This window comes from Pristis pectinata, chromosome 27, assembly GCF_009764475.1.
Source record: "Pristis pectinata isolate sPriPec2 chromosome 27, sPriPec2.1.pri, whole genome shotgun sequence".
Classification (NCBI taxonomy): domain Eukaryota; kingdom Metazoa; phylum Chordata; class Chondrichthyes; order Rhinopristiformes; family Pristidae; genus Pristis; species Pristis pectinata.
Window position 1 is genome coordinate 22,564,247 of NC_067431.1, and position 23,249 is coordinate 22,587,495.

A 23,249-nucleotide genomic window follows, 5' to 3' on the forward strand; every position below is an offset into this window, starting at 1 on the left:
AGTAATACTGAAGTAGATTTTCTTCTCCACGAAAAGGTAACTTTTCAAGCAATGCTGGACATTACATGACTGGATTTATTCCTGAGTGCTGAATGCCACTGCATTTTACAACTTATTTCTCTCCTATCCAAGAAGACAAATAGACTATTATGAAACGAAAAGATGATGCTGTTTACTTGCATGTTAAATTCAGCAACTGAGAAAAACTTCTAAGACTGCACGTAGTGTTAATGTTAGATTTTTGCAGTGTAATGCTGTCTGTGTAGAAATCACATGATTCTTTTCCATGAACTTCCAAGCTGATGGAAACAGTTGCTTTGAGAGTGTGATATGTGCTTGAAGGTAGTGCCAGCATTGAAAAATACATCAAAAGGTTTGATATTACATCCAGAAGCTGCTTCTACTTCGTATGTTTTATATCCCACTTATTTTGAGTCTGTGATGTCTTTGTCTTCCTTCGACTAGATAATACCATTCATTAGGAGTATACTCTATGAAATGAGAGCTAGGTTTAATTTGTAATATCTCCAAGGAAACATAAGGGGGGAAAATGCAGTGCAGCAGCTGCTTAACTGCTTGCTCTTCTTTCTTCTTTCTGTGAAATTCAATGAAAGGTGGAATTAAGAAAAGTTACTAGGAAAACCTCAACCTATAATTCTTGATTACATGTTTGTCCATTGTCACTGGGATTTCAGGGTTAAAACTGGAAAACCTTGAGTTCTCCAGAACCCAAACCTTGTTCAGGAATCTGTTCTGGATCACTGCAATACAACAGTTTTGCTATCCATCTCAGTCAAATGCCATATCAGTTGGTCTTTCTTAGTTAGAGGTCATCATTATCTCGGCTGCAGTCATCGTATAGGTACAATCACTGCGTTTCAGGATCATACAAAATTTACACAGGAGCAGAGCATTCAGCTCATCATGTCAGTGCTGGCCAATAAAGAGTTGCCCAATCTACTCCCACCTTCCAGCATTAATTCCATTGCTCTTCAGATCACAGTTCTTCAAGTACACATCAAGTACTGTGTAAATGTGCTGATGGTTTCTGCCACTACCACCCTTTCAAGCAGCAAATTCCTGACCCGTCTGCTAAGGGAAATAGTTCCTTACTATTCATTCTATCTAGGCCCCTTGTAATATTATGTACCTCAATTAAATCTCCCCTCAGCCTTCTCATTCCTGGTAAAACAGTACTCAAGCTGTGGTCAAACAAGTGTTGTGCACAATTCTAGCATAACCCTACCTGTTCTTATATTCTTATATCTTAGCAAATAGGGGAGAGCATCATATATGTGCTTTTAAACACCATATTGACCTGTTTTATTACCTTTAAGGATATGTGGACATACACTCCAAGGGCCCTTTGTTCTTCCACACCACTTGGTGTCCTGCAGTTTAGTGTATACTGCACTGCCTTGTACATTGTACATTACCTTGCAGTTCTCTGGATTGTTTCATTTGCCATTCTTCTGCTCAGCTAACCAGACAATCCGTACTTGCTGCAGTCCAAAGCTTTCTTCTTCACTGTCGACCACACGGCTAATTTTTGCATCATCAGCAAACTTGTTGATCATGCCCCTTGCATTTAAGTTTGCATCATGTTACCCCACTGGTTGTTACCTTTCAGTCAAAAAAAACCCACATGAAAGCCTGGAATTTAAAGGAGGAGGTGTGTATGACAAGTTTTTCACTGTACCTCAGGATATGTGACAATGATAAACCAATTCCAGTTTGTCCCTTTGAGTCTACTCCATCATTCAACAAATCTTGGCAAATCATTTACCTCGGCCCAACTTCCCTGCATTATTCCTATATCCCTTCATCCCTTTAACACTTGAAACCTTCTGATCTCAGACTGAGTCTGCACAGTACTCTTGGGTGAAGAAATTTCTTCTCATCTTGAATAGTCAACCTCCTATTTGGTGACTCCTAATTCTAGACACCCAGTCAGGGGAACCATTTTCCCTTCATCTTCCCTGGGAAGCCTTGTAAAAATTGTGTATATTTTAATGAGATCATCTCTCATTCTTTTAAATTCTGGAGAGCATGGGCTCAGTCTGCTTAATCTGTCCTCGGGACAAACCAACCATCCTAGCAATCATTCTGGTGAATCTTCATTGCACTCGTAATACAAGTATATTCTCCCTTAGTTTGGCAGGTCAACCTGTACACTATATTCCAGATGCTGTCTTACCAGTACCCTATATAATTCCAGTAAGATGGTTTTTACTCAAGCATTGCACTCAAATCTTATTATAATAAAGGCTATATGCTTTACTACCCCATTATTCTTGCTCTCTGTTTAGTGTCCATTACCCATTCCAAGTATTGCCCTTTACTTCCTTCCACTGACCTAATTTTGCATCCAATTTGAAACTTGCCTTGGTGCAGCAGGTGTCATTAGCTGAGGGTACTTGAGTGGTGTGCTTTGAAGGTTGAACAGTCAATATCTTGCAGTCCATCTGTGAGGCTGAGCAGTCACCCTGTACCTCGCGAGTGCAGTCAGAGATGGAACAAAAGGCATAGAAAACAATGTTTAGGAAGTAGACAAGGAGTCTAGCTGTGCTTAACTTTGTCTTAAAATGTTAAGGAGTAGAGTGTGTAAGGCCGATGAATTGGGAGCATGGACATGTGAAAGTACAATATTTTCGTTATCATGAAAATGTGACTTAAAGGAGGGCAATAATGGCAGCTTAATACTCCTGGTTCCTGTGTTTTCAGATGGGATAGTGAGAGAAATAAAAGGGTGGCAATATTGATTAAAAAAAACATTTCCAGTTATGAAAAGTGATAATATGTTAGATCATAAAATGAGGCAATATGTGTTGAACTAAAGAACAAAAAGCCCATTACTCTGGGAGTGTTCTGTAAACCGTCAAACAGTCTGAGGAGGTAGATGGAAGGAGCAGGCAGGTAGTTCAAGTGACCCCTACATGCTCTCTTACCAGTGTTCATTTTTTAATACTGCTGGAAGTGAACATTCTCCTGCAGAGAGCAATCAGAGTCAAGACCGCAGCACCGTGGGTTGCTCAGCTGTTTACAAAGTGAAAGGAAAGATCAGGAGAGTCATAGTTATAGGGGATTCTGTAGTTCAAAGAGCAGGCAGGCATACCTGCACTCACAGATGTCATTACCTCCTTGGTGCCAGGATCATAGATATTACTGAGTGGTCCCTGAACATTCTGGAAATGGAAGGTAAATAGCCAGAGGTCATGGTCCACATCAGTATCAACGGAATAGGTAGAAAAATGAAGGAAAGTCCTGCAGAAAGATTTTAGACAGTTAGACAAGAGATTAAGCAAGACTTCAAAGGTATTAATCTGTGGATTACTCCCAGTGCCATGCACCAGTGAGTAGAAAGAGGAGCACAGTGCAAATGACGGCATGTCTGGAGAGGTAGTACAGGAAGGAGGGCTTTAGATTACTGGGGCATTGGGACTTGTTCTCCTGAAGGTCAGGGAGATGGATTGCACCTCAGCAGACCCAAGACTAATACTGTCATGGGTGGGCTTGCTAGTACTGTTTAAACCATTTGGGGATGGGAGGTTGAGCAAAGATTCGGAAGGAAGAAAATCACCACTGGAAGTAAAAGGCAGAGAGTTATTGAAACTTTGGAAGGTATAGAAAACAAAATTTAGAAAATGGACAAGGAGTCCAGCTGTGCTTAATGTTGTGTCAAAATGCAAGGAGCAGAGTATGTAAGGCAGATGAGTTCAGAGCACAGATAGACCTGTGCAAGTAGGTTTTATTTATTCTGAAAATATGGCTTAAAAAGCGGTAGTAATAGCAACTTAATACTCTTGGTTACAGGGTTTTCAGATGGGATAGAGAGAGAGGAATAAAAGAAGAAAGGGTGGCAATACTGATTAAAGAAGCATTTACAGCCATGGAAAGTGATGATATGTTAGATCATCAAATGAGGCAATATGAACTAAAGGACAAAAGGATGGCAATTACTTTGTTGGGAGTATTCTATTAAACAGTCTGAGGGAGACAGAAAAATAGATTTGTTGCCAAATTTCTGACAAATGCAAAAGCATTGGGACAGTAATATTAGCAGACTTCATTACCCTTGTATGAACTGGGATATAGTCAACATAGACAATAAAAGAGGGTCAAAATTACATCCTGGAGAATCTTTTAAGTCTGTATGAGGCAAACCCAATAAGAGAGGGTGCAATTCTAGTTTCTGTTTTGGGGAATGTAGCTAGGCAGATGAAAAGACTATCAGTGGGACAGCACTTTTGTGGCAATGATAATAATTTGGTTAGATTTAGCAGTTATGGAAAAGGACAAAGTTAAATTGGAATAAAGAATTCCAAACTGGCCTAAGGCCAATTTTTCTAGATTTAAGGAATACATTAGTGGTGTCATGTATAAGTTTGAATTTTCTCTTTTTGTGTAACTTTATTTCTCCTGTAGGAACTGGAGCAACTGAAGAACAAACACTCGATTGACCTTCAGGGACTGAAAAAGACAGCTGAGGAAAAGCATCAAGAAGTGAGTTAATAAAAGAAAAAATGTGAATTGTTAAAAGTTCAGAAAAAGAAATATTTCCATTAAAAGAATCCAATTCACAATTTCAACTGTAGATGATGGGAGGTTAATTGAATCAGTAAACCTACCTTACACCAGCGAAGATGAATTTCTCCACATGAATCTTTATTTCATCCTAGTCCAAGTTCTTTGGTACTTGTAGTGTCTTAAGAAGTAAATCCCAGGGTGATCAGATGGAAGGGATCCTGTTGTGCATCAAAAATAATGAGTGCAAGAGCTGTTAATATTCAGTATACATCACAGAATTTTACAAGATAATTTCCCTCTATAGCATCACTGCACTTGTCAATGTATTTCTTTTATTTTTGCTGAGACTCTTTCTAAAGGCCAATATTATTGTATGTTCCTTTCCATTCTTGTTTCTTCCCAAGTCATACTCCAGTCCAAGCCAAAAGGGTAACCAATCAATTCTGTCCCTGCACTTAAGGAAAAGTGTGCTAGAATAACCCACCCTGACCATATATCATACCCCGCTCCCAGTAGAGATAAGGCTTTCTGTTCAACTGGTTCCCAGAATGGCACAGTTTAAATTAGGGTTACAACTATCAATGCCTCAGGTGCTGCGCATTGATCTACGCTTCATGTCATATTGATGCCTGTACCCATTTCTAATGACTGTAAATGCAACACTTTCGTCAAGTGTAAGTTATTTGGTAGCTCTCAGCTCTGTTTTGGGTTATAGGCTTTAGTATGTAATGCAAAATGTACGGTGACAATACAATACTGAGGGAGTGCTACATCATTTCAGTTGCCATTTTAAACCAAGACCCTAGCTACCCTCTAAGGTAGATTTAAAAAATCAATGTTGTTCTCTTAATGGAGAGTTCAAGAGTTCTTCCTGGTGTTCTGATGATAATCTTTTTAGGTGTTGGTTGAAGATAAATAGTCTTTATCACCTTGCTGCTTGTAGGAAAGCTCTGCTTTTAAATTGACTACTGCATTTTCTACCTTACGGCAGTAACTACTGTTAAAGTACTTCATTGGTTGTGCAGTGCTTTGAGACACCATGAAGTCATGAAATACTACAAAAATTCACCTTTTTTAAAAGCATTTACACGTTAGTTGAAATCTTAAATTGGAAATATGTTGAAATTTGTGGGTATACTTAACAATGTAGAGGATTACACCAAAATATAAGCAGGCAGGCTTGTAGCATGGGTGGATAATTAACGTTAAATTCAGTATAATGTAATCTAACAGTGTTCTGTTTCTTGTTGGAAGAATAAGGGGACCCACGTTCTTTGGAAGCCAAATGAATTAGGAATATTTGATGTCAAAAAGTGCACACTGTACCAGCATTTATTTCAGGAAGAATGTAGTGCAAGCATAAGAAGAAAATCTAAGACTTATGCAGAACCTTCAAACTGCAGTTGGATTAATGTGTGCAGTTTTGGACTTCATACTATAAAGCAGATATTGATAAATTGCAAAAAAAGATTTCTGAGCAGGTTAGCAGGATTGGGAGGATCCAGAAATATTGAGCATATTGGGATTCTTCATTTAAACTTATGAAGCAGTATGATAGGTTGGATGTGGAGAAATTGCTTCTCTTATTGAGTGTCCAGATCTGGAGGGAGAAAATTCAAGACAAATTTAACAGACTGAATGTTAAGGAGGAATTTACTCAGTATTGAGAATTTGAAATGTGGGGTGGTTGTCTTGACCACACTAAAGAGGGGCTTGCTTCACACAAGAAGGAGAAGGGAGTACAAGGATATCAGATGTTGTTAGAGTTGGAGGACTTGCACGAATTGTAATCACTCGCATAATCTGACTAAACAGTTTCTATAATGTATATTAGATGTAATACCAAGTACAGGATTTTCACTGAATATTTTTTATCTTGTGTATTTTTTATCATGTGCATGTCCATTAAAAATAGAGTTTTTATTATGACAGTAAATGTTGATGAGTTCAGGGAAATTTGTCTTGGAAAAATAACTGTCAAAATACAACAAAGCTAAATTAGCAAGCACTGTTGGAACAGCAAGGATGCTTCTGCTTTATCTATGTTCATTCAGCTTGCCCATTTTGTTGAGTACATTCACTTCCCCGTTTTAGCACTGTTATTCATTGTTGAATATTGACTTACAAAAAAAGAGGATCCGCAGCAGTGTGTGAAAATAACGATGCAAAGCTGATTAATTATGGTAGAAATGCTATGGCATTTTTAGCACTGATAATTTACTGAGTGACAGATGAGCAGTATGCCAATGCCAGCAGCAGATTATCAGTAATGTTTAAATCAGCTCCTTGATTCTGGCATTTGGAGCCTTTTATTAAATTATGTTTTGTACCCCAAGTATTGCTGTTACATCCAGTGCAAAACCCAAAGATAATCGTTTTTAGACCTCCAGAGGAATAAATGGTGCTCATGGATGCATATCTCCATTTGAATATTGCTTAACGCAAGAGCACCTTACCAAACTGAAGAGCTTTGAGGGTGACTTTAGAGTTAACCACACAAGTCATTTTGCAAGAGTGCCATTGGAACAATTTCTCTTCAATTCTTCTCCCAAGGCACTTTCCAGTCTCCAGAAGCAGATCACTGATGCCCACAATCAAGAGAAAGTTCATGTGCAGGAAGATCTCGATAAAGCACAGAGAAAAATACAACAAATTGCAGACTATGAGCGAGAGGTGAGTAACTATACACTCTCCTTGTTCTTATCGAGGGATGGTAATACCTGAGAGAGACAAGAGACTGCAGATGCTGGAATCTGGAGCAAAGAAACAAACTGCTGGAGGAACTCAACAGGTCAGGCAGCATCTGTGGAGGGAAATGGACAGTTGACGTTTCAGGTTGAGACCCTTCACCTGGACTCTAGATGAAGGATCTTGAGCTGAAACGTCGACTGTTCATTCCCCTCCACAAACACTGCCTGACCCATTGGGTTCCTTCAGCAGTTTGTTTTCTTGCATGGTAATATCTGAGCATATTTTCAACATGAATTTAAGAAGAGAAACATCTTTCAAAATTCTAATTTTGTAATAAACAAGTTCCATTTGGGTACACTACTATGTGATCAATTGGCTACTGTTGAACTATAACGTTAAATGTAATGTTTAAATTAATACTGCAGGCTATGGAGTGATATCTAGTGTGTGTTGTGCAGCAGCACGTCCATTCCTATTATGCTGGGTTTTAAACATTAATTAATAAGAATTGGGTCATCTCCCCGGGGTTAGATTTTGCAGACCAATTAGGCTTTATACAGGCCTGTCTCTCAAACTGAGCCACTGCACCACTGTACTAGTACCCAGCCCTATTTTTATACTCTGCTGTACACCAAAATAGCAATTCGCAGGGTGAAGTAGAATTTTTTTTTATACTAGTGAGACGCAAGATAGTGATCTACACAACATGTTCAGGAAGTAGATCGAATTGTTATGCTCACATCACACAGCTCTGGCACCTATAAGTGTCCTCAGCTCTCCACATCCTTCCTCCAGCATGTAGAAATATCCCAAATCATTCTCTATATCTGTTGGCCAACTAATTTATTGCAAACTGCCAGACACTCATAATGTAGAATGGGAAAAACCTAGGGTAGGCTAATGCTTTCAGTTTAACAAAAGCGCTATTAATCCCCACCATCCCTACCCACACCAGCGGTACTTTTTAAAATGGTAGCAATTTTGAAACATTCTGGGTGCAAGTTTAACGACCCAGAAATCTGGTAGACATTAGATTGCATGGCACCCATTTCTCAAAGTGCCTGAAACTGTATCCTTGAAGGAGATATGCTATTTTATAATGAAGTGCTCAAACAAGTTTATGTTAATCCCCTCCAGGAAACTAGGAGCAGAGCAAGTGTAGGGCCAACTTGACCTTTGTTTTCCAGGGATAAGATGGCCCAGCAAGTGCCTGGCATCAAAAGCCACATAAAATTGTTCCTGTACATCTCATGGAGTGCCCCTGGGCACAGGAACATGCCTCCTGTCTACACAACACTCCCAACAGCCATTTCCAACACATGGTAGGCTCTTCCCTTTCATCCTCTTTTCCCGCTGCACTTGGGAATTTGCCCAATGGTTTTTGCTAGCAAGGTAGGTCACCTGAAACTTAGAGACACGAGAGACTGCAGATGCAGGAATCCTGAACAAAAAAACAAAAAAAAGCTGGAGGAACTCAGCGAGACAGGCAGCATCTGTGGAGGCAAAGGGACACTTGTAGGTGCTTGAGCTGTGTGATGTGAGGATAACAGTTTGATCCACTTGCTGAACATGTGTAGATCAATGTCTTACGTCTCAATAGTATAAAAAAATTCTTCTTCACCTTGCGAATTGCTATTTTAGTGTACAGCAGAGTATAAAAATAGGGCTGGGTACTAGTACAGTGGTGCAGTGGTTCAGTTTGAGAGACAGGCCTGTATAAAGCATAATTGGTCTGCAAAACTAACCCCGGCTCGATGTTTCAGATTGAGACCCTCATCAGGACTGCAAGTGTAAAGAGGAGATAGTCAGTATAAAGAAATGAGGGGGAAGGATGAGGCAGGAGCTGGCAAGTGATAGGTGGATCCAGGTGAGGAGTGGTTGATAGGCACGTGGAGCCAAGTGGGGGAGGGAGGGGTGGAGATAGCGGCAAAGGCTGAGAGGTGATAAGTGGAGACAACAATAGGCTGCAACTTATGGAGTCTGATAAGAAAGGGTGATGAGTGGAGCCAGATAAGGGAGGGATGGTGGGCAGATGGGATCAGTAGGGGGAGAGGATAGGGGGCCTAGTGGGTTGTGTGTGTGAATGATAGATGAAATGAGGTGGGGTAGGTGGGGTAAGAAATTGGGTAATGGGGGGGTGGTGTTGGTGAGGGGTTTGGAAAGAAGAGGATGTGAGAGAACTTGGGTGGATCAGAAGGAGAGAGAAAGGAACAGAGGGTTGCAGGTTACCTGAAATTGGAGAATTCAATGTTTGTGCCATTGGGTTTAGACTATCCAGGCAGAAGATGAGGTTTGGCCTCATCCTGGCAGTGGAGGCCAAAGGCAGACAGGTTGATGTGAGAATGGGAGGGGAGTTCAAATGACTTGCAACCAGGAGCTCCAGATGGCCATTGCACATAGAGCGCAGGTGCTTGGCAAAGTAATTGCCTAGTCTTTGCTTAGCCTCACCGATGTAGAAGAGGCCACATTGAGAATTGAGAATGCAGTAGACAAGATTGGAGGTGGTGCGTGCAAATCTCTGCCTCACCTGGGAAGGGCTGTTTAGGACCCTTGATGGTGGTGAGGGAGGAGGTGTAGGATCAGGTGTGGTACCTCCTGCGGTTGCGGGGAAAGTGCCTGGGGAAGTGGAGGGATGAGCAAACCAGGGCAATTTATCTACTTCAAATAGGAACGCTACCTAACATAACCATTTTCAATTCTCATCCTCATGCCCATCATAAGTCTTTCGGAGTAATATATGAAACATATACATGGTTTGGGCATGGCTTCAGATACTCAAGGGCATAAGCTGTATCAGATGTAACATTCTATTGCAAAATATGTTTGTCCTCATCCCCAGCATGACGACAAACCACAGCAATTTATTCATCAACCTAACTGGATAAAATAGTCTAACCATGAATCTTCTAAATGAGGGAAAAAGAGGGATGTTAGACTAATTTGCACAGTTCTTCTGCAAAGGCCAGCACGTGCACAGGGAACAGTTAGTCCCCTTCTGTTCTTTACCATTCCATAAGACTGACCAAATGGGATGAAAATTAATATAGTACTTCACCTATTCCAGCTGTTGCCTTTCAAGTATCCAGACTAATATTTCCAAGACCTAGGCAGTTACATTATCTTAGTCCCCAAGGTAGGCAAGAAAATGCAAATATGCTGAGCAACTCAATAGTTTTCACAATTCAGACTTGATAATGACATTAAATATGCTGTGGGTTGCTGCATTTTCTTCCCTTGTTTAGATCTGCATAGATTTTATTGCTTAATGCAATAGTTTTATTGCTGAAGGTGTTGTCAAACAGAAGTTGCCATAAATCTTTCTACATTTCAATTCTTTTCAAATAAAAGTGTTGGTAACTGTTTGATATTTGCTTCATGCTGTTATTGGTGATTGTAGTTAAGTGATTTGCTAAAAGAAAAACGCGACGAGGTGGAGAAGGATCACGAGAGGAAACTGGAGCAGATTAAAGAGGAGCACCAACAAACCATGGACAGAATTAGAGAAGAGTATGAAGAAAAGGTGAGAAAACATTCACATCCACCATCCGTTCTCAGGTCGAATTCTTAATTCTGTGTTTTTAAAATGTTTAACGTGCGCAGGATATGCTGATTAAGTAATTGGACTGACAGCAAGGATCTAACCAGTGTTCAGGATCATAGAAAAGTAAACCACATTGAGCAAGTGGCCTTAACTCATTCCTTATTTATTGCGTACAGGCAGTCCTCTGGTTACCACAGGGTTCTGTTCCTGAGAAATATTCATAACCCAAACTGTTTGTAAGTCTGAAATGAACAACAGGTGTGTGGGAGAGGATCACAGAAACATCTTTGATGGGAGAGTGAGCAGGCATGGGAAGAGCAGCCTCCAGCTGGCCTCACTGACTCAGTGAGTCTGCTCTGCGGTCATCTGCTGGGCTTGACCCAGCCCCCGATTGTTGTGGTTGGGTGGGGGTAGGTGGGGAGAGAAGGCACACTGAAATGGCCCCATTCCCACCTGGCAGACGATGCCTGCAGCCCCACAGCTGTGGGCGAATCCATCCCCATCCATCCAGTGGTCACAGGTGTCCATTGATCGAGCATTTGAAATCCAGGGAGGAGCTGTATCTCAGTGTCTGTGTTAGAGGTCCATAGAGTAATAGGCCCAATTTGTCCATGCTGTCCATGATGCCCACAGAGCTAGTCCCATTGCCCATACTGGGAGCTTTGGAGAAGACAATGGCATCAGAAAATAGTTGGGGTGATGAAATCTGATTAAAGGTGCTTACGAACAGTTGAAGAACAGCCAACAATATTTGATCTAATTTGTCCCAGTCTCATTTCTTCTGCTTAAATCCATTATATTTTCCAAAATAAAACTGTAAATACTTCTGCATTCCAGTATGTATTTCCACTCCATCACTTTGCTGGCCCTGACAAGTGTGTTCATTCGTGTTGTTCAGGAGCGACAGCAGAGGAGTAAACTGCTACAGCAGCTGCAGGAAGAGCATGAACGTCTAACGAAGTTTCATGAGCGAGAGATTTCAGATCTTCGGCAGGAGCCTAGAACGAAGACTCAGCGAGTTGCGAAAGTCGTATGGAAAAAAAGTAAGCATGAAAGCAGCTAATCTCAATGATTTGGAAAATAACAGCTTTACAAAAAGTGCAGATTAAGTATAAGGCAATTTGAACACTTTCCCAATGGCCAGTCCAATAATACCCTTCTCACTAACTTAGCTACCCACTAAGGAACAATGTGAAGAATGATCCAAATGAATAACATTGCCAGGTAAAGGATCGCTCATATGTTAAGTTTGTTTCGGGAATTTTTCAAATAGGTTGATCAGTAATTTCGCATCAAGAGCATTTGGGTAGAATCGATTATCAGTTGTATGTGCTAAACATGGCATTGAAATCTTCTTCTGAAATTCAGTGGGCATATATTGCCACATTGCACGTTTAGTGCATACACCAGAGGTTGAACCTTTCATCCCTTTTTAAAAGGAGGGTAATTTCTTTGCAATATGCAATACTCTCCCACAAATATCTTATTAACATCAAAATCACAATGTCAGTAAAATCCTTAAAGGCTGAGTTCTGTATCTTTACCAGGAAATGCAGAGCCTTGGAGGCAATAGACAACAGTGGGGAAAGGAGTCAGCTGTCAGTAGATCTGGCCATACCACATTTTCCAATCAATGTTTCAGAGCATAAATGGAGTATGATAGCTTTCGGCATAGGATTTATTAAAATAGGATAGTTATATATTTGCTCCTTGCCTACATTTCCATTTGTGTACATGAGATCATTTACGTTGTAATGGATGTATTGGAATTGAGGGGGCAGCCAAGTACAAAGGAATCCTTTTATTTTGAAGAAAAGTAGAATTGAAACAAAACTGTATTGGAAAATATGGGTGCACTCTGTTCCATAGCTCAGTTGACTTTGTGGGGATCTTTAGTTTTACCTCTCCTCAGGCCCTTGCAGCTTTCATATCTTAAAAAATAAAAGCAATAGTTCTAAATTTCTATCAACAGAAGATGTTTTTTGCCTTGCTATACAAACATGCAAATTAACAGCAAGAGTAGGCCACCATTGTTGACGCCATTATTCCCCATTGTCACAGGTCTGGTTTGCTTCTTTGGCCTCCTCTGTGCTGCACTTCAGAAGGTTATTACTCTCCTTAACCATTGCATGGACACATTTTTTCACAGCCCAACAGCCCTGGCTATTTAATGCATTTTCAGGGAGTGGAAGCCTTTTTGTGATATCCTGTTTCCCTTGGATCTTTTCCACAGCTTTTAGAATGTAATTTTAATTTATTCAACACTCATGATGTAGTAGATACAAGGTAATTTCAAACAAAAAGAAATCTATTTTGGAGCTTAAAATTTACAAATCAATCTAATTGCCCTGATAAGGGGTTACCTGAATTTTCCAACTTAGAACAGTATCCTAATGACAAAAATTGCAGCTAAACATTGCAACATTTTCAGAACTCACAATTTTTCCTCTGGGCAATAGAAAATAGGTTAGTACTTCAATTTATTTACACAAGAACCACATTTATGATTTATCAATGCACCTGCAGGAACTGAAAGTTCAGAAGTCTGAGGAGCAGCTGGAGATGAGAAGCAAAGAACTGAAAGCCAAGTGCAATCTGCTGCAAAACCAGGTAGGTGACACCTGGGGCTGCATGGTACCGAGTCCAAGAACCAATCCAGTCTCAATGTGACAGGTCCCCTATTTCAAAGCTACAGAATTTAACCTTTGAAAAATACCAAAACAAAATCAGTTTTTTCTTCCTTTTGAGCTTTAGTCATTATTGCTGTTGCAATCTCTTCTGATCTATAAGGTGCCATTACATTGCAGTGTTATTATTTTAATAAAATGTTTGGAAAAAATGTGTTCAGAACTTCTCAAGTCATTACTTTCAGGAAAGGACTTGAGTTGTCACTGAAATTAAGACACAAAATGTTGGAGACCTCCAATAGCCTTAGGCAACATTAGAGAAAGAGAGCAAGTTAATGATCTTCACTCATAATTGGAAGATTATAAAGATGGAGAGCTTTTCAACAATGCAGAATCAAGAAAATATTGAGAAGTGTGGAGGCCAGGAGTGATTAAATAACAAAAGGAAAGAAGTGAAAAGCAGAAAGGAGATGAAATGGAGAAAAACCAAAAATGGATCCAAAACTTGAGTCAATGGTTGAAACAGAACAGCAGAATAGAAGGGAAACATTCAAATTCTGTCTAAATCTAGAGAGTTGGTGAGGTCCTGGGCTTTGGCAGAAACAAGGCAAGCAGTTGTCACTAGTGCAGATGAGCACCACACCAAGAATGAGTCTCCATATACTCCATTATCAGAACCAACTGCCCAAAAGAAAATGGGAGCAGCTGTTAAGGTCTAATGTTAAGAAACTCTTTCAAACTCAGGTACAATTGCAATATAAAAGAAGACAAGAGAAAACAAAATAGCAATCTCAAGAAATCTAGGTGCTATAAGACCTTGAAGCACAAGTCCACAGATCCCTGAAGGTACCGAATAGATTGAGAGGATGCGTAAAAATGGCTCTACAACATATTATACTCTATTAGTCAAGGCATAGTGTATAAATGCTGGGGACCTTTGGTAGCTGCATTTTTTTTATCAAGGTTAGTTTACAGCTTGAGTACTGTGTGCAATCTGGGCACCACACCACAGGAAGGATGCAACTTCTTTAAAAATAAAAGATTGTTCAGAGATTTACAAGGATTTCCCAGGAATGAAGTATCTTAACCGTTAGGAAGGATTGGATAGGCTAAGATAAGCTGGAACATAGAAGATTGAGATTGGATTTAATTGAAGTGTATAAAATTATGAGCTGGAGATAGAGGAAGGACCTAGAGAAACAAAGGACTGCAGATGCTGAATCTAGGTGAAAAACACGATGATGCTGGCCTCACTTGGAGCACCAAACACTTGGCCTCCTCTACATTGGTGAGACCAAACGCAGACTCGGTGACTGTTTCGCAGAACACCTGCCCTTTCTCCATAACCGCGACTTGCATCTCCCTGTTGCCAGTCACTTCAACTCCCCCTTCCCGCACATGTCACAGATATGTCAATCCTTGGCCTCCTCCACTGTCAGGAGAATTCCAAGCGCAAACTGGAGGAACAGCACTATATATTCCATCTTGGAACCTTGTAGCTTTACGGCATGAACATTGAATTCTCCCACTTTAAGTAATCCCCACACCCTTCCCCACAATCCCCACCCCCCCCCCGCCCAATCATGCTTCTTCTTTCCTTCCCTTTCCTAGCCTGTCTCTCTTTTTACTACCCCCTTTTTTTTCTTTTCTCTCCTACCTTTGACCCATCCCCTAGTGGGGTGGGTCTGCTCTCCCTGCACCTGCCTATCACTATCTCTTACCTGCATCTACCTATCACCACAATGTACCCCATCCCACCTCCCCTCTTCTGTCCACCTATCACTGCTCTGATTTTTCCCTTCTATATATTGGGCTTCCCCTTTTTCCTATCTTCAGCCCTGAAGGAAGGTCCTGGACCCGAAGCATTGACTGGCCTATTTCTCCATGGATGCTGCCTGGCCTGTAGAGGAAGGACCTATGTCCTTTCGCCAGAGAAGTTGAATCCAATAATTTTGGGCAATTCACTTTCTCTGCTTGTGTCAGGAATTGGCCATTTTTCTGTGTTAGTCACCTGTGATATTAACCTTGTTTCTCGCTCTCCATGGACCCTGAGTGATGTGCTGGGGCATTTGAAACATTGTCCTTTTGGTTTCAATTCTCCGCAACACCCTTTACCTGCATTTCACAGCTTTAACACTTCCCTTTGTTTTCTCTCTTTCTAACATCCCTCATTAATCTATCAACCAGATGGCTCCATGGACATCACAATCACCTTGGCAACCAGGCCTCAGCCCGGAATTCTATCCACCCTCCCCAAGCTCTGTATAACTTGAAGCATGCTTGTTTTCTTGCTCCTATTGACCCAAAATGTTAACTCTGTTTTCCTTTCTATTGATGCTGCTCGATATTCTGAGTATTTCCACCGGTTTCTGTCTTATAAAAAAATAAAGCAGTAGCACAGCATTCCTGGTGATCTAGATCTATGCGGTTGACTTTGGGTACAACGGCTTCTTTCGTACTTTTCAGGAAATGTCATTGAAACTGAAGAGGCAACAACTCCGTGCAGAGGAGGACCAGCTGCACAGGGAACAAGTGTAAGTGCTCGCCTCATCTTACTTGCAAGGTGGTATGTGCACTGCTAAATTATGTTGATTAATATTCTGGATGGAAATTTTTCACATAAGTACAAAACTTTAATGTATCTCTTTCCATTGGGCTTGACCTGCATTTACATCTTTTTTAAAAAATTTTTTTCCAATTTCTGCTTGTCATTTTATTTTTTACTGTCCTTTGAGGAAATCAGGGAGAAGAAGAAGAAGGGGTTGCTGGGTGTGTTTGCCAAAGGAAAGTAACTGTGACCTGCATTTCGTGATTGAACATATTTCTAATGCCTGGGCTTAGGAACCTAGCAGCTAGAGGGAGGTGGTAAATGCTAGACGTAGCAGGCCAAATGCTTGTGGGTTGGTGAGGAGAGCAAGAATACTACACCTGGCTCCCAAACCTATCTTGACCTGTGAACTTTCTCCTGATCAGTCAGCTCCCTCCTCCCTGCAACACACACAAACCCTTCATCATGCCCCATTCTTCTCAGTGTGATCATGATGAGCCCCAGAATTGTTGCCCCTCCTCCTGGCGTTGCCACCTAGCTGCCGGTCAGCATCTCATAGTTTTTAAAAGGTTTTTTTTATTGGGATCCAGCTGTTAATTTCACAAAAGCAGAGATCATGTTGAAATTTCCAGCTGCAACCTACTCGGTCCCCATCTTCCCAAAAATTGTCCTGGTTATGATCTCAAACATTCAGCGCAATATGTAAAATCAATACAGTTACTGCATCTTCAAAATTGAGTTTATTGTCATATGCACAAGTACATGTGTGCACAGATGCAATGTAAAACTTGCAGCAGCATCACAGGCACATAGCATCATATAAGCAGCATTCACAAGAAAAGTTGAATGTTGAATGAAAGTTCAATTGAATGTTAACCATGAGATTTAATTCCTTTGAAAATAATCTCTCAAACTTGTTAGCAAGTAAACTTGTCTTCATCTGGATTTTTTTTTTGATTCACATTCACAGGAAATAATTCTTTCTCGACCAAGCATGCAAGAAGTAGAGCAGCAAAACATGAGCATTCCTCATTGCAGGAATCAATCCGTCTGTCCCTCCAGAACCTGGATAAGCTACAGGGCCAACAGGTGGAGCTACAACAGAAGTTGACACACTCAGAAATGAAGTCAGCGACTCCAGAATAGAATCAGGTATCTTGCCGTTGCTCAGTTGAGTTGAAGGGATTCTGATAGGATGAGAAGATGGAGGGGGGCACAAAACATAATGTGTTAAATATGAACATTTTGTAATGCATCATCAAAATAAGGGATAGATGCGGAAAAAAGAACAAATATAATGGTGCCTGATCCCATGTCTCAGAGATGTCTCCAAGGATTTCACATACAGTAACTTGATTTGAAGCTATAGTAATGTTCTCAAGGAACTGCAGCAGCTGCTTTCTTCACCATAAGCTTCTATCAACAGCCAAGAGATGAATACTTCGTTATCAGATTTTGTAGCTGAGGGATTGGTGGCCAACATTATCTTTGTTTCTTCACGTAGTGATACTGAATCATACTGCCTCTAGAATCATGATAGGTAAGGCCTCAGCATAGTTCATAACTCTTACTTTAAAGGAAAGGGAATGAAAAACATGAAGCTATTATATAAACTACTTCATATTCAAATATTTTTGAGCTGTGTAAAACATAGACACTATGGACTAACTTTAAATGTGTAATGACTAGATTTTCAACCTGGAGATGCCACTCTTTCCCCTACAGGTGTTATCTGAACAAAGCTAGAAGGAGGCGGGTCCACAATATAGAAGCATAATTTTTATTCAATGCTTATAATTAGAATGGAGAATGGAATCCCGACCAGAGTAACATGTCTTTCTAAAGTGGGCCACAATTTAAGACATCTATGAAATGTCTGCCGTAATGTAAATGTATGATGAAAAATTCTCTTCTAGTGAATTGGAGGCGACAATCAAAAAGAAGCAAAATACTCTAAACGAAGAACTCATAATCAACGGAGCCTCTGGTGGCACGGAAGGGGATGAACTTCATATTGAGGATTTTAAGTTCATACAAAAAAGTAAGTACAGTTTAAAAGCAAATATGACCTTTTTTTTTCAGTCCAGTATTTTGCCAAAATTGTTCCTTCTCAATCTGGATCCCAAAGTCTCTTATCATTATACCTCATTCATATACCATACATTTCAGGCCTAAAAAGATGGATCAAATTTCTCCAAATGGCAAACCACAGCACCCATTGTTTATTAGAGGTCTGGTCTTCCATTTTGAGTTTTTAAATCCAGTTTAGCCATATTTACAGACCAGACTATTTGTGTCTTTTGTTTGACAAATGCTGTTCATAATAAAAAGATGGTGCTATTAGAAATAGCAAATCCACCAGGAATCCATTCATATTTCACAGTTGGATCTTTAATTCGAAATTTTCTTTGTCAGATCTCTATTAAAAATATACACATTTTTAAGATGTCAAGGATCTGCTCTGTTTTTCCTGTGTTTTTTCCTATTATTTCAGATTTTAAGCATTTAATTTTAATTTTCTTTTACTTCAAGAATATGTTTGTAAGAGATTTTCCCCCTCAATGCCCTTTTCTGCCTCAGGCATTCCCATTTCATCCATGCTTCAGCCAGAAATGGGCAAACCTACTGCAACTTGCTCATGATCTCAAAAGCAGAGTATTTCCTCCCTTACTAGTGAAACATTTTTCATTTACCACAGCATCCACATTTTAAGGACTGCCTGAGTAATATTGCCTCATTAGTGTTGGGCTTTGCTAAATTTTGAGCAGCTTTGTGCTGCTAAACCCATTTTTTTCGGAATGGGTGAGACAGTTCATGTGAAATTATCATACAATTAAACAGGAAGGAAAAAAACCATATTGCACACCAGCTAATTAGACAACTTGGAAGAATTATGGTATGTCCACATGAGTAATAAATGACTTTGAGGTATTTACTTCAATCTGCCACCTTATCTCCTGTATAAAACTTTGTTTCTAGGTGATCATTACAGATGAACAAAATGTTAAAATTTTCTTTCTTCTTCTATAGTTTGTCAAATCCAAGAATTTAATTTTAGTGTTTCAGGCAAGCAACCATTTGGAGTTTAATCTGTATGCATTCATTCGGTTGTCTGATTCACTAGTTGATTAGCTTTTATAGAATTTCAATGCACAGTGATAAACTTTCATTTGTTTTTAACTCTGCAGTACCCAAATCACAGCAGCTCCCCCATTCCCAGATCTGAGGACGAACAAGTCGACGTGGATAAGTATGTGTGAAACATACTATATTTTTAGATTATTGTCTTGCTTTATTTGGAGGTTATACTGGTCCATTCTAGCCTGATGTAAAAGTTAATAGTAGAGGGTAGAAGTGCATGGTGGTTAAATTACTGGCCTAGCATGCTGAGGCTTTCACCAATAATCCAGGCACGAGTTCTGAAGCAACAAACAATCAGCTGGAGGAACTCTGCAGTTTGAGCAGCATCTGTTTCTTTCGACAATTCCTTTCATCCCACAGATGGTGCTCGAACCACTGAGTTCCTCCAGCTGATTGTTCGTTGCTCCAGAGTCCGGCACCTGCAGTCTTCTGTGTCCACGTGAATTTTCAATCCCATTTTGACGTATTTCAAGTAACTAAGTAAAACTTGTACTCATGAATACCAGTCATGGTGGCTTTAAAATTACTGGATTGTTGTAAAAATTCATCTGGTTCATTGATATCCTTTGGGGAAGAAAATAGGGGCGTCCTTACCCAGTCCAACCTCAATAGTCCTCTGAAACGGCCGTGAACCCATTCAATCTGGGGATAATTGGGATGGACAATAAATGTTGGCCTCGCTGGTGGTGCTCATGTTCTGTAACTGAGTAAGGAAAGTTACAATGAAGTCACTTTTATATTGCCAACATGATCGCATTTTGCCAATCCCTGTTGAGCTAACTGAAAGATCAATAGTTTGTAGCCCCCATATTTGGCATTACTTCCAATGACAGCATTTGGAGCCCATAAAAACTGGGAGCTGAACATAGATGGAAACTACTTTATGTTGATTTTGTACATTTGTCAGTGGGAGTACCTCCTGTCAACTATCCATTGTCAATATATAAATGCCATATTGAATATAGAACCAATAACACTTTACAGCTTCCACATAAAACAAAGGAAAATGTTTAGAGGAACACAGTTTAGCACATCTTTCGGTATTTTTGGGAACTGCAGTCAGTTTAGGCCATTATACAGTAATAACATACTTGGATATTGAGTTGACATCATTCTATTCTTTCATATTCTAACACTGAAAATTTCTGACAATCACCCTTGATCACATCACCTGTTGAGAAACCAATAACAGTCAAGTCTTATCAGGCAGGCTTTAAGTGTGAAGGTATTAGGAAATCAGGATGAGGCATTTTAAAAGTGTAAATAGAATGGCGGAGATTTTCAGTGGTGAAAAAGAAAAGTCAAGGAAAGCTTTGATTTCAAGAACAAACAAAGAACAGTTCTGATGTCAATAAATATTTGAAGCTGACTCTGATTTGTATCACTAATTGAAATGACTGACTCATTTACCCTTTGTCAGTGTGCGATACTATATCTCTGCTGAAGGACTGTCTATCAATAAAGCCAAGGAGTTCCTCATGAAACAAACCCGCTCACTTAGGAAGCGACAGACAGCTCTAAAGTCAGCTAAGCAGCAATGGAGGCATGACATGAGAAAAGCACAAGAGCAGGTGCAAGACCCAGAGAGCTCTCAAATTCTGCAGGATGTCTGGAAAAACCTGGATCAGGTGAGGAGATCAGAAATGCCCAGAGGCCCTATCTTATGATAAAGGAAATTCCTCCCACTTAGCATTTTGCTCATTTCCACAATTCTTTGGGCCTTCCATGAGAAAAGTTTGAATATATTAGAATATCTTTAAGAGGGTGATATAAATTTGTTACGCGTTTAGCCAATAAAAGTGAGGTTCTTTCTCTCAAATGCAGGATATTTTCATTTTAAATCTAATTCTCTTTTTAGTTTTATCATTGTTAGGATTTCATAGCCATTGGCAACTTTATAGTAACCTTGTCAAATAATCATTGTTTGTCAGCCCAATGAATTTCAACAGGTGATAGTTTCTATCCTTGACATCTGCTCTCACCCTTTCTAGGTATGTGCTCTTCCCAACAGTTGTGGCTGGACTAAGACTGGCACTAAGTTTGGGACCTGATTCTTTTTTGACGAAACACCACATGAAGTTGCATGGACCTTCTTGGGCCTCAGGGAACAAATTATCCACATTAAGACATTAAACTATAAGGCACCCTTTTTATTGATTAGCAAGGATGATCGCCAATAGTGCAAGTTCCACTGTTGGTGTGAATATTAAGAAGAAAGAGCATTGTATCTCCTTGGGAGCTAGGCTCATTACTCCTGTTCTTCTACTTTGCTTTAGGAGGCCCGGCACCTGGATGAGATGAAGTTAACAATGAAGAAGGGGCAGGCCTTGCTACGAAAGAAGGAAGAGAAACTAAATCAGCTGGAGTCGTCTTTTGCTGAAGGGGTGGGTTTCTTTTGAGGACCCCTGCATGGAATTAGGAGGCACAGAACAGGGGCTTACCCCTGAAACCCGCAGAAGGGAGGGCTACTAAATATAAGCACAGACATCTCATGGGAGGCAGTATCTGAGGACAATTCCCCTTGCTTTATTTTAACTTCTCACTTTTCAAGACTTGTGCATCACTGGCTAGACCAGCATTTATTGCACATCCTAAATTGTCCTTTAGAAAATGGTGGTGAGCAATGATCTGCTGCAGTCCTTTTAGTGAAGATGCTTCCACAGAATTGTTGGGAGGAACTTGAAGGATTTAAACCTAACCACAACAAAGGAATGGCAATATATTTCCAGATCAGGATAGTGTGTGACTTGAAAGTGAACATGCTGGTGGCAGTTGTCTGCATGCACATGCTGCCCTTGTCCTTTTTGATGGAAGAGATTGCAGGTTTGGGAGATGCGAGGGATGAAACTGCAGTGTGTTTTGTTAATGATACACACTGCGCCTTCTGTGCTTTGGTGGTAGAATGAAAGTTTAGGGTGGACTGGATGCCAATCAAGACTGCTGGGTCCTGGATGGCGTCCAGCTTCTTGCAGATGTTTGGAGGTGCACTCAGCAGGTTGTGCAGAGAGTTTGTGGAAAACTAAAAGCTCATAGTGTAGGAGACAACATATGAACAAGGGTAAAAGATTGTTGGCTAACAGGAAACAAAGACGAGGCATAGATGTGTCTTTTTCTGATTGGCAAGATATAACAAGTGGTTGCCACAGGAATTGATGCTGGAGTCTCAACGTTTTCCTACTGATGTAAATGACTTGGATGAAGGCACCAAAGTCATTAAGTCATTTTCCTGATGTCATTAAGATAGGTAGGAAATTGTAAGTTATGAAGAAGGAAGGAGGGTCATTGATGAAATGGCTGAAGAGGTCAAGGCAGGAGCCTGAGGAGCACTGGTAGTGATGTCATGGGGCTGGGATGATTGGCCTCGAACAACCACAGCCATCTTCCCGAGTTTGTGATGTTACCCCAACCATTGGAGTATTTTCCTCTTCATGCCCAATTGACATCATTTTACCAGATCCTTTGATTCAGTCAAATGCTACCTCAGTGTAAAAGACAGTCACCCTCACCTCATTTTGGGAAGTTGGTTATTAAAAGCAGAAAATGCTAGAAAAACTTAGCAGGTCAGGCAGCATCTGTGGAAAGTTAATGTTTTGGGTTGAAGACCGTTCATCAGAACTGACAGAAACAAGAAGACACAAGAGAGTGCAGATGCTGGAATCTGGAGCAACACACAAAGCACTGGAGGAACTCAGGAGGTCAGACAGCAGACATTTCAGGTCGAGACCCTTCATCTGGGGACTTCTTGATGGAACACAAGTTCTAACAGTGCTTTGTGTGTTGCAAAGAGAGAAACAAGCTAGCAGAGAAGGTGGGGAAGGACAATGGGTGGAAAAGGGGGAATTTTGTCATAGGGTGAAATTATAACGTCATTAAATGGACAGTTGAGCTCCTTTGTGTAATATGTTGCAAACATCGTGAAATCTGGGGATGTGCCCTGCAGACCAGAATATACAAATGAAAGAAGAAAGGAAGAGAGGAATGGGAAGCAAAAGTGGCAAGCCCTGATACAAACAGAAAGAACAACCAAGTTGTCTAAAGTTGGAGAATTCAATATTGAGTTCTGTAGGCTTCACCATGCCCAGGTGAAAGATGTGCTGCAGAGCAGTTGCCATACTGAGCTGTGATGCCTCCAGATAGGATGCTGTCTATGGTGCATTGATAAAAATTGGTAATC

The 23,249-nt window shown here is 40.4% G+C and overlaps 1 protein-coding gene across 1 annotated transcript in view; it reads left to right on the forward strand.

Moving 5' to 3' along the window:
- LOC127583595 (centrosomal protein of 164 kDa-like) overlaps positions 1-23,249 on the forward strand; it is a 164,061-nt gene that overhangs the window by 127,179 nt on the left and 13,633 nt on the right. Inside the window, exons 15-24 of the mRNA XM_052039718.1 lie at positions 4,426-4,503; positions 7,081-7,200; positions 10,616-10,738; positions 11,658-11,802; positions 16,905-17,061; positions 17,851-17,975; positions 18,467-18,471; positions 19,123-19,184; positions 20,496-20,703; positions 21,352-21,459. Coding sequence (XP_051895678.1) covers positions 4,426-4,503; positions 7,081-7,200; positions 10,616-10,738; positions 11,658-11,802; positions 16,905-17,061; positions 17,851-17,975; positions 18,467-18,471; positions 19,123-19,184; positions 20,496-20,703; positions 21,352-21,459 — 1,131 coding nt within the window. The remainder of the gene's footprint in view (positions 1-4,425; positions 4,504-7,080; positions 7,201-10,615; positions 10,739-11,657; positions 11,803-16,904; positions 17,062-17,850; positions 17,976-18,466; positions 18,472-19,122; positions 19,185-20,495; positions 20,704-21,351; positions 21,460-23,249) is intronic.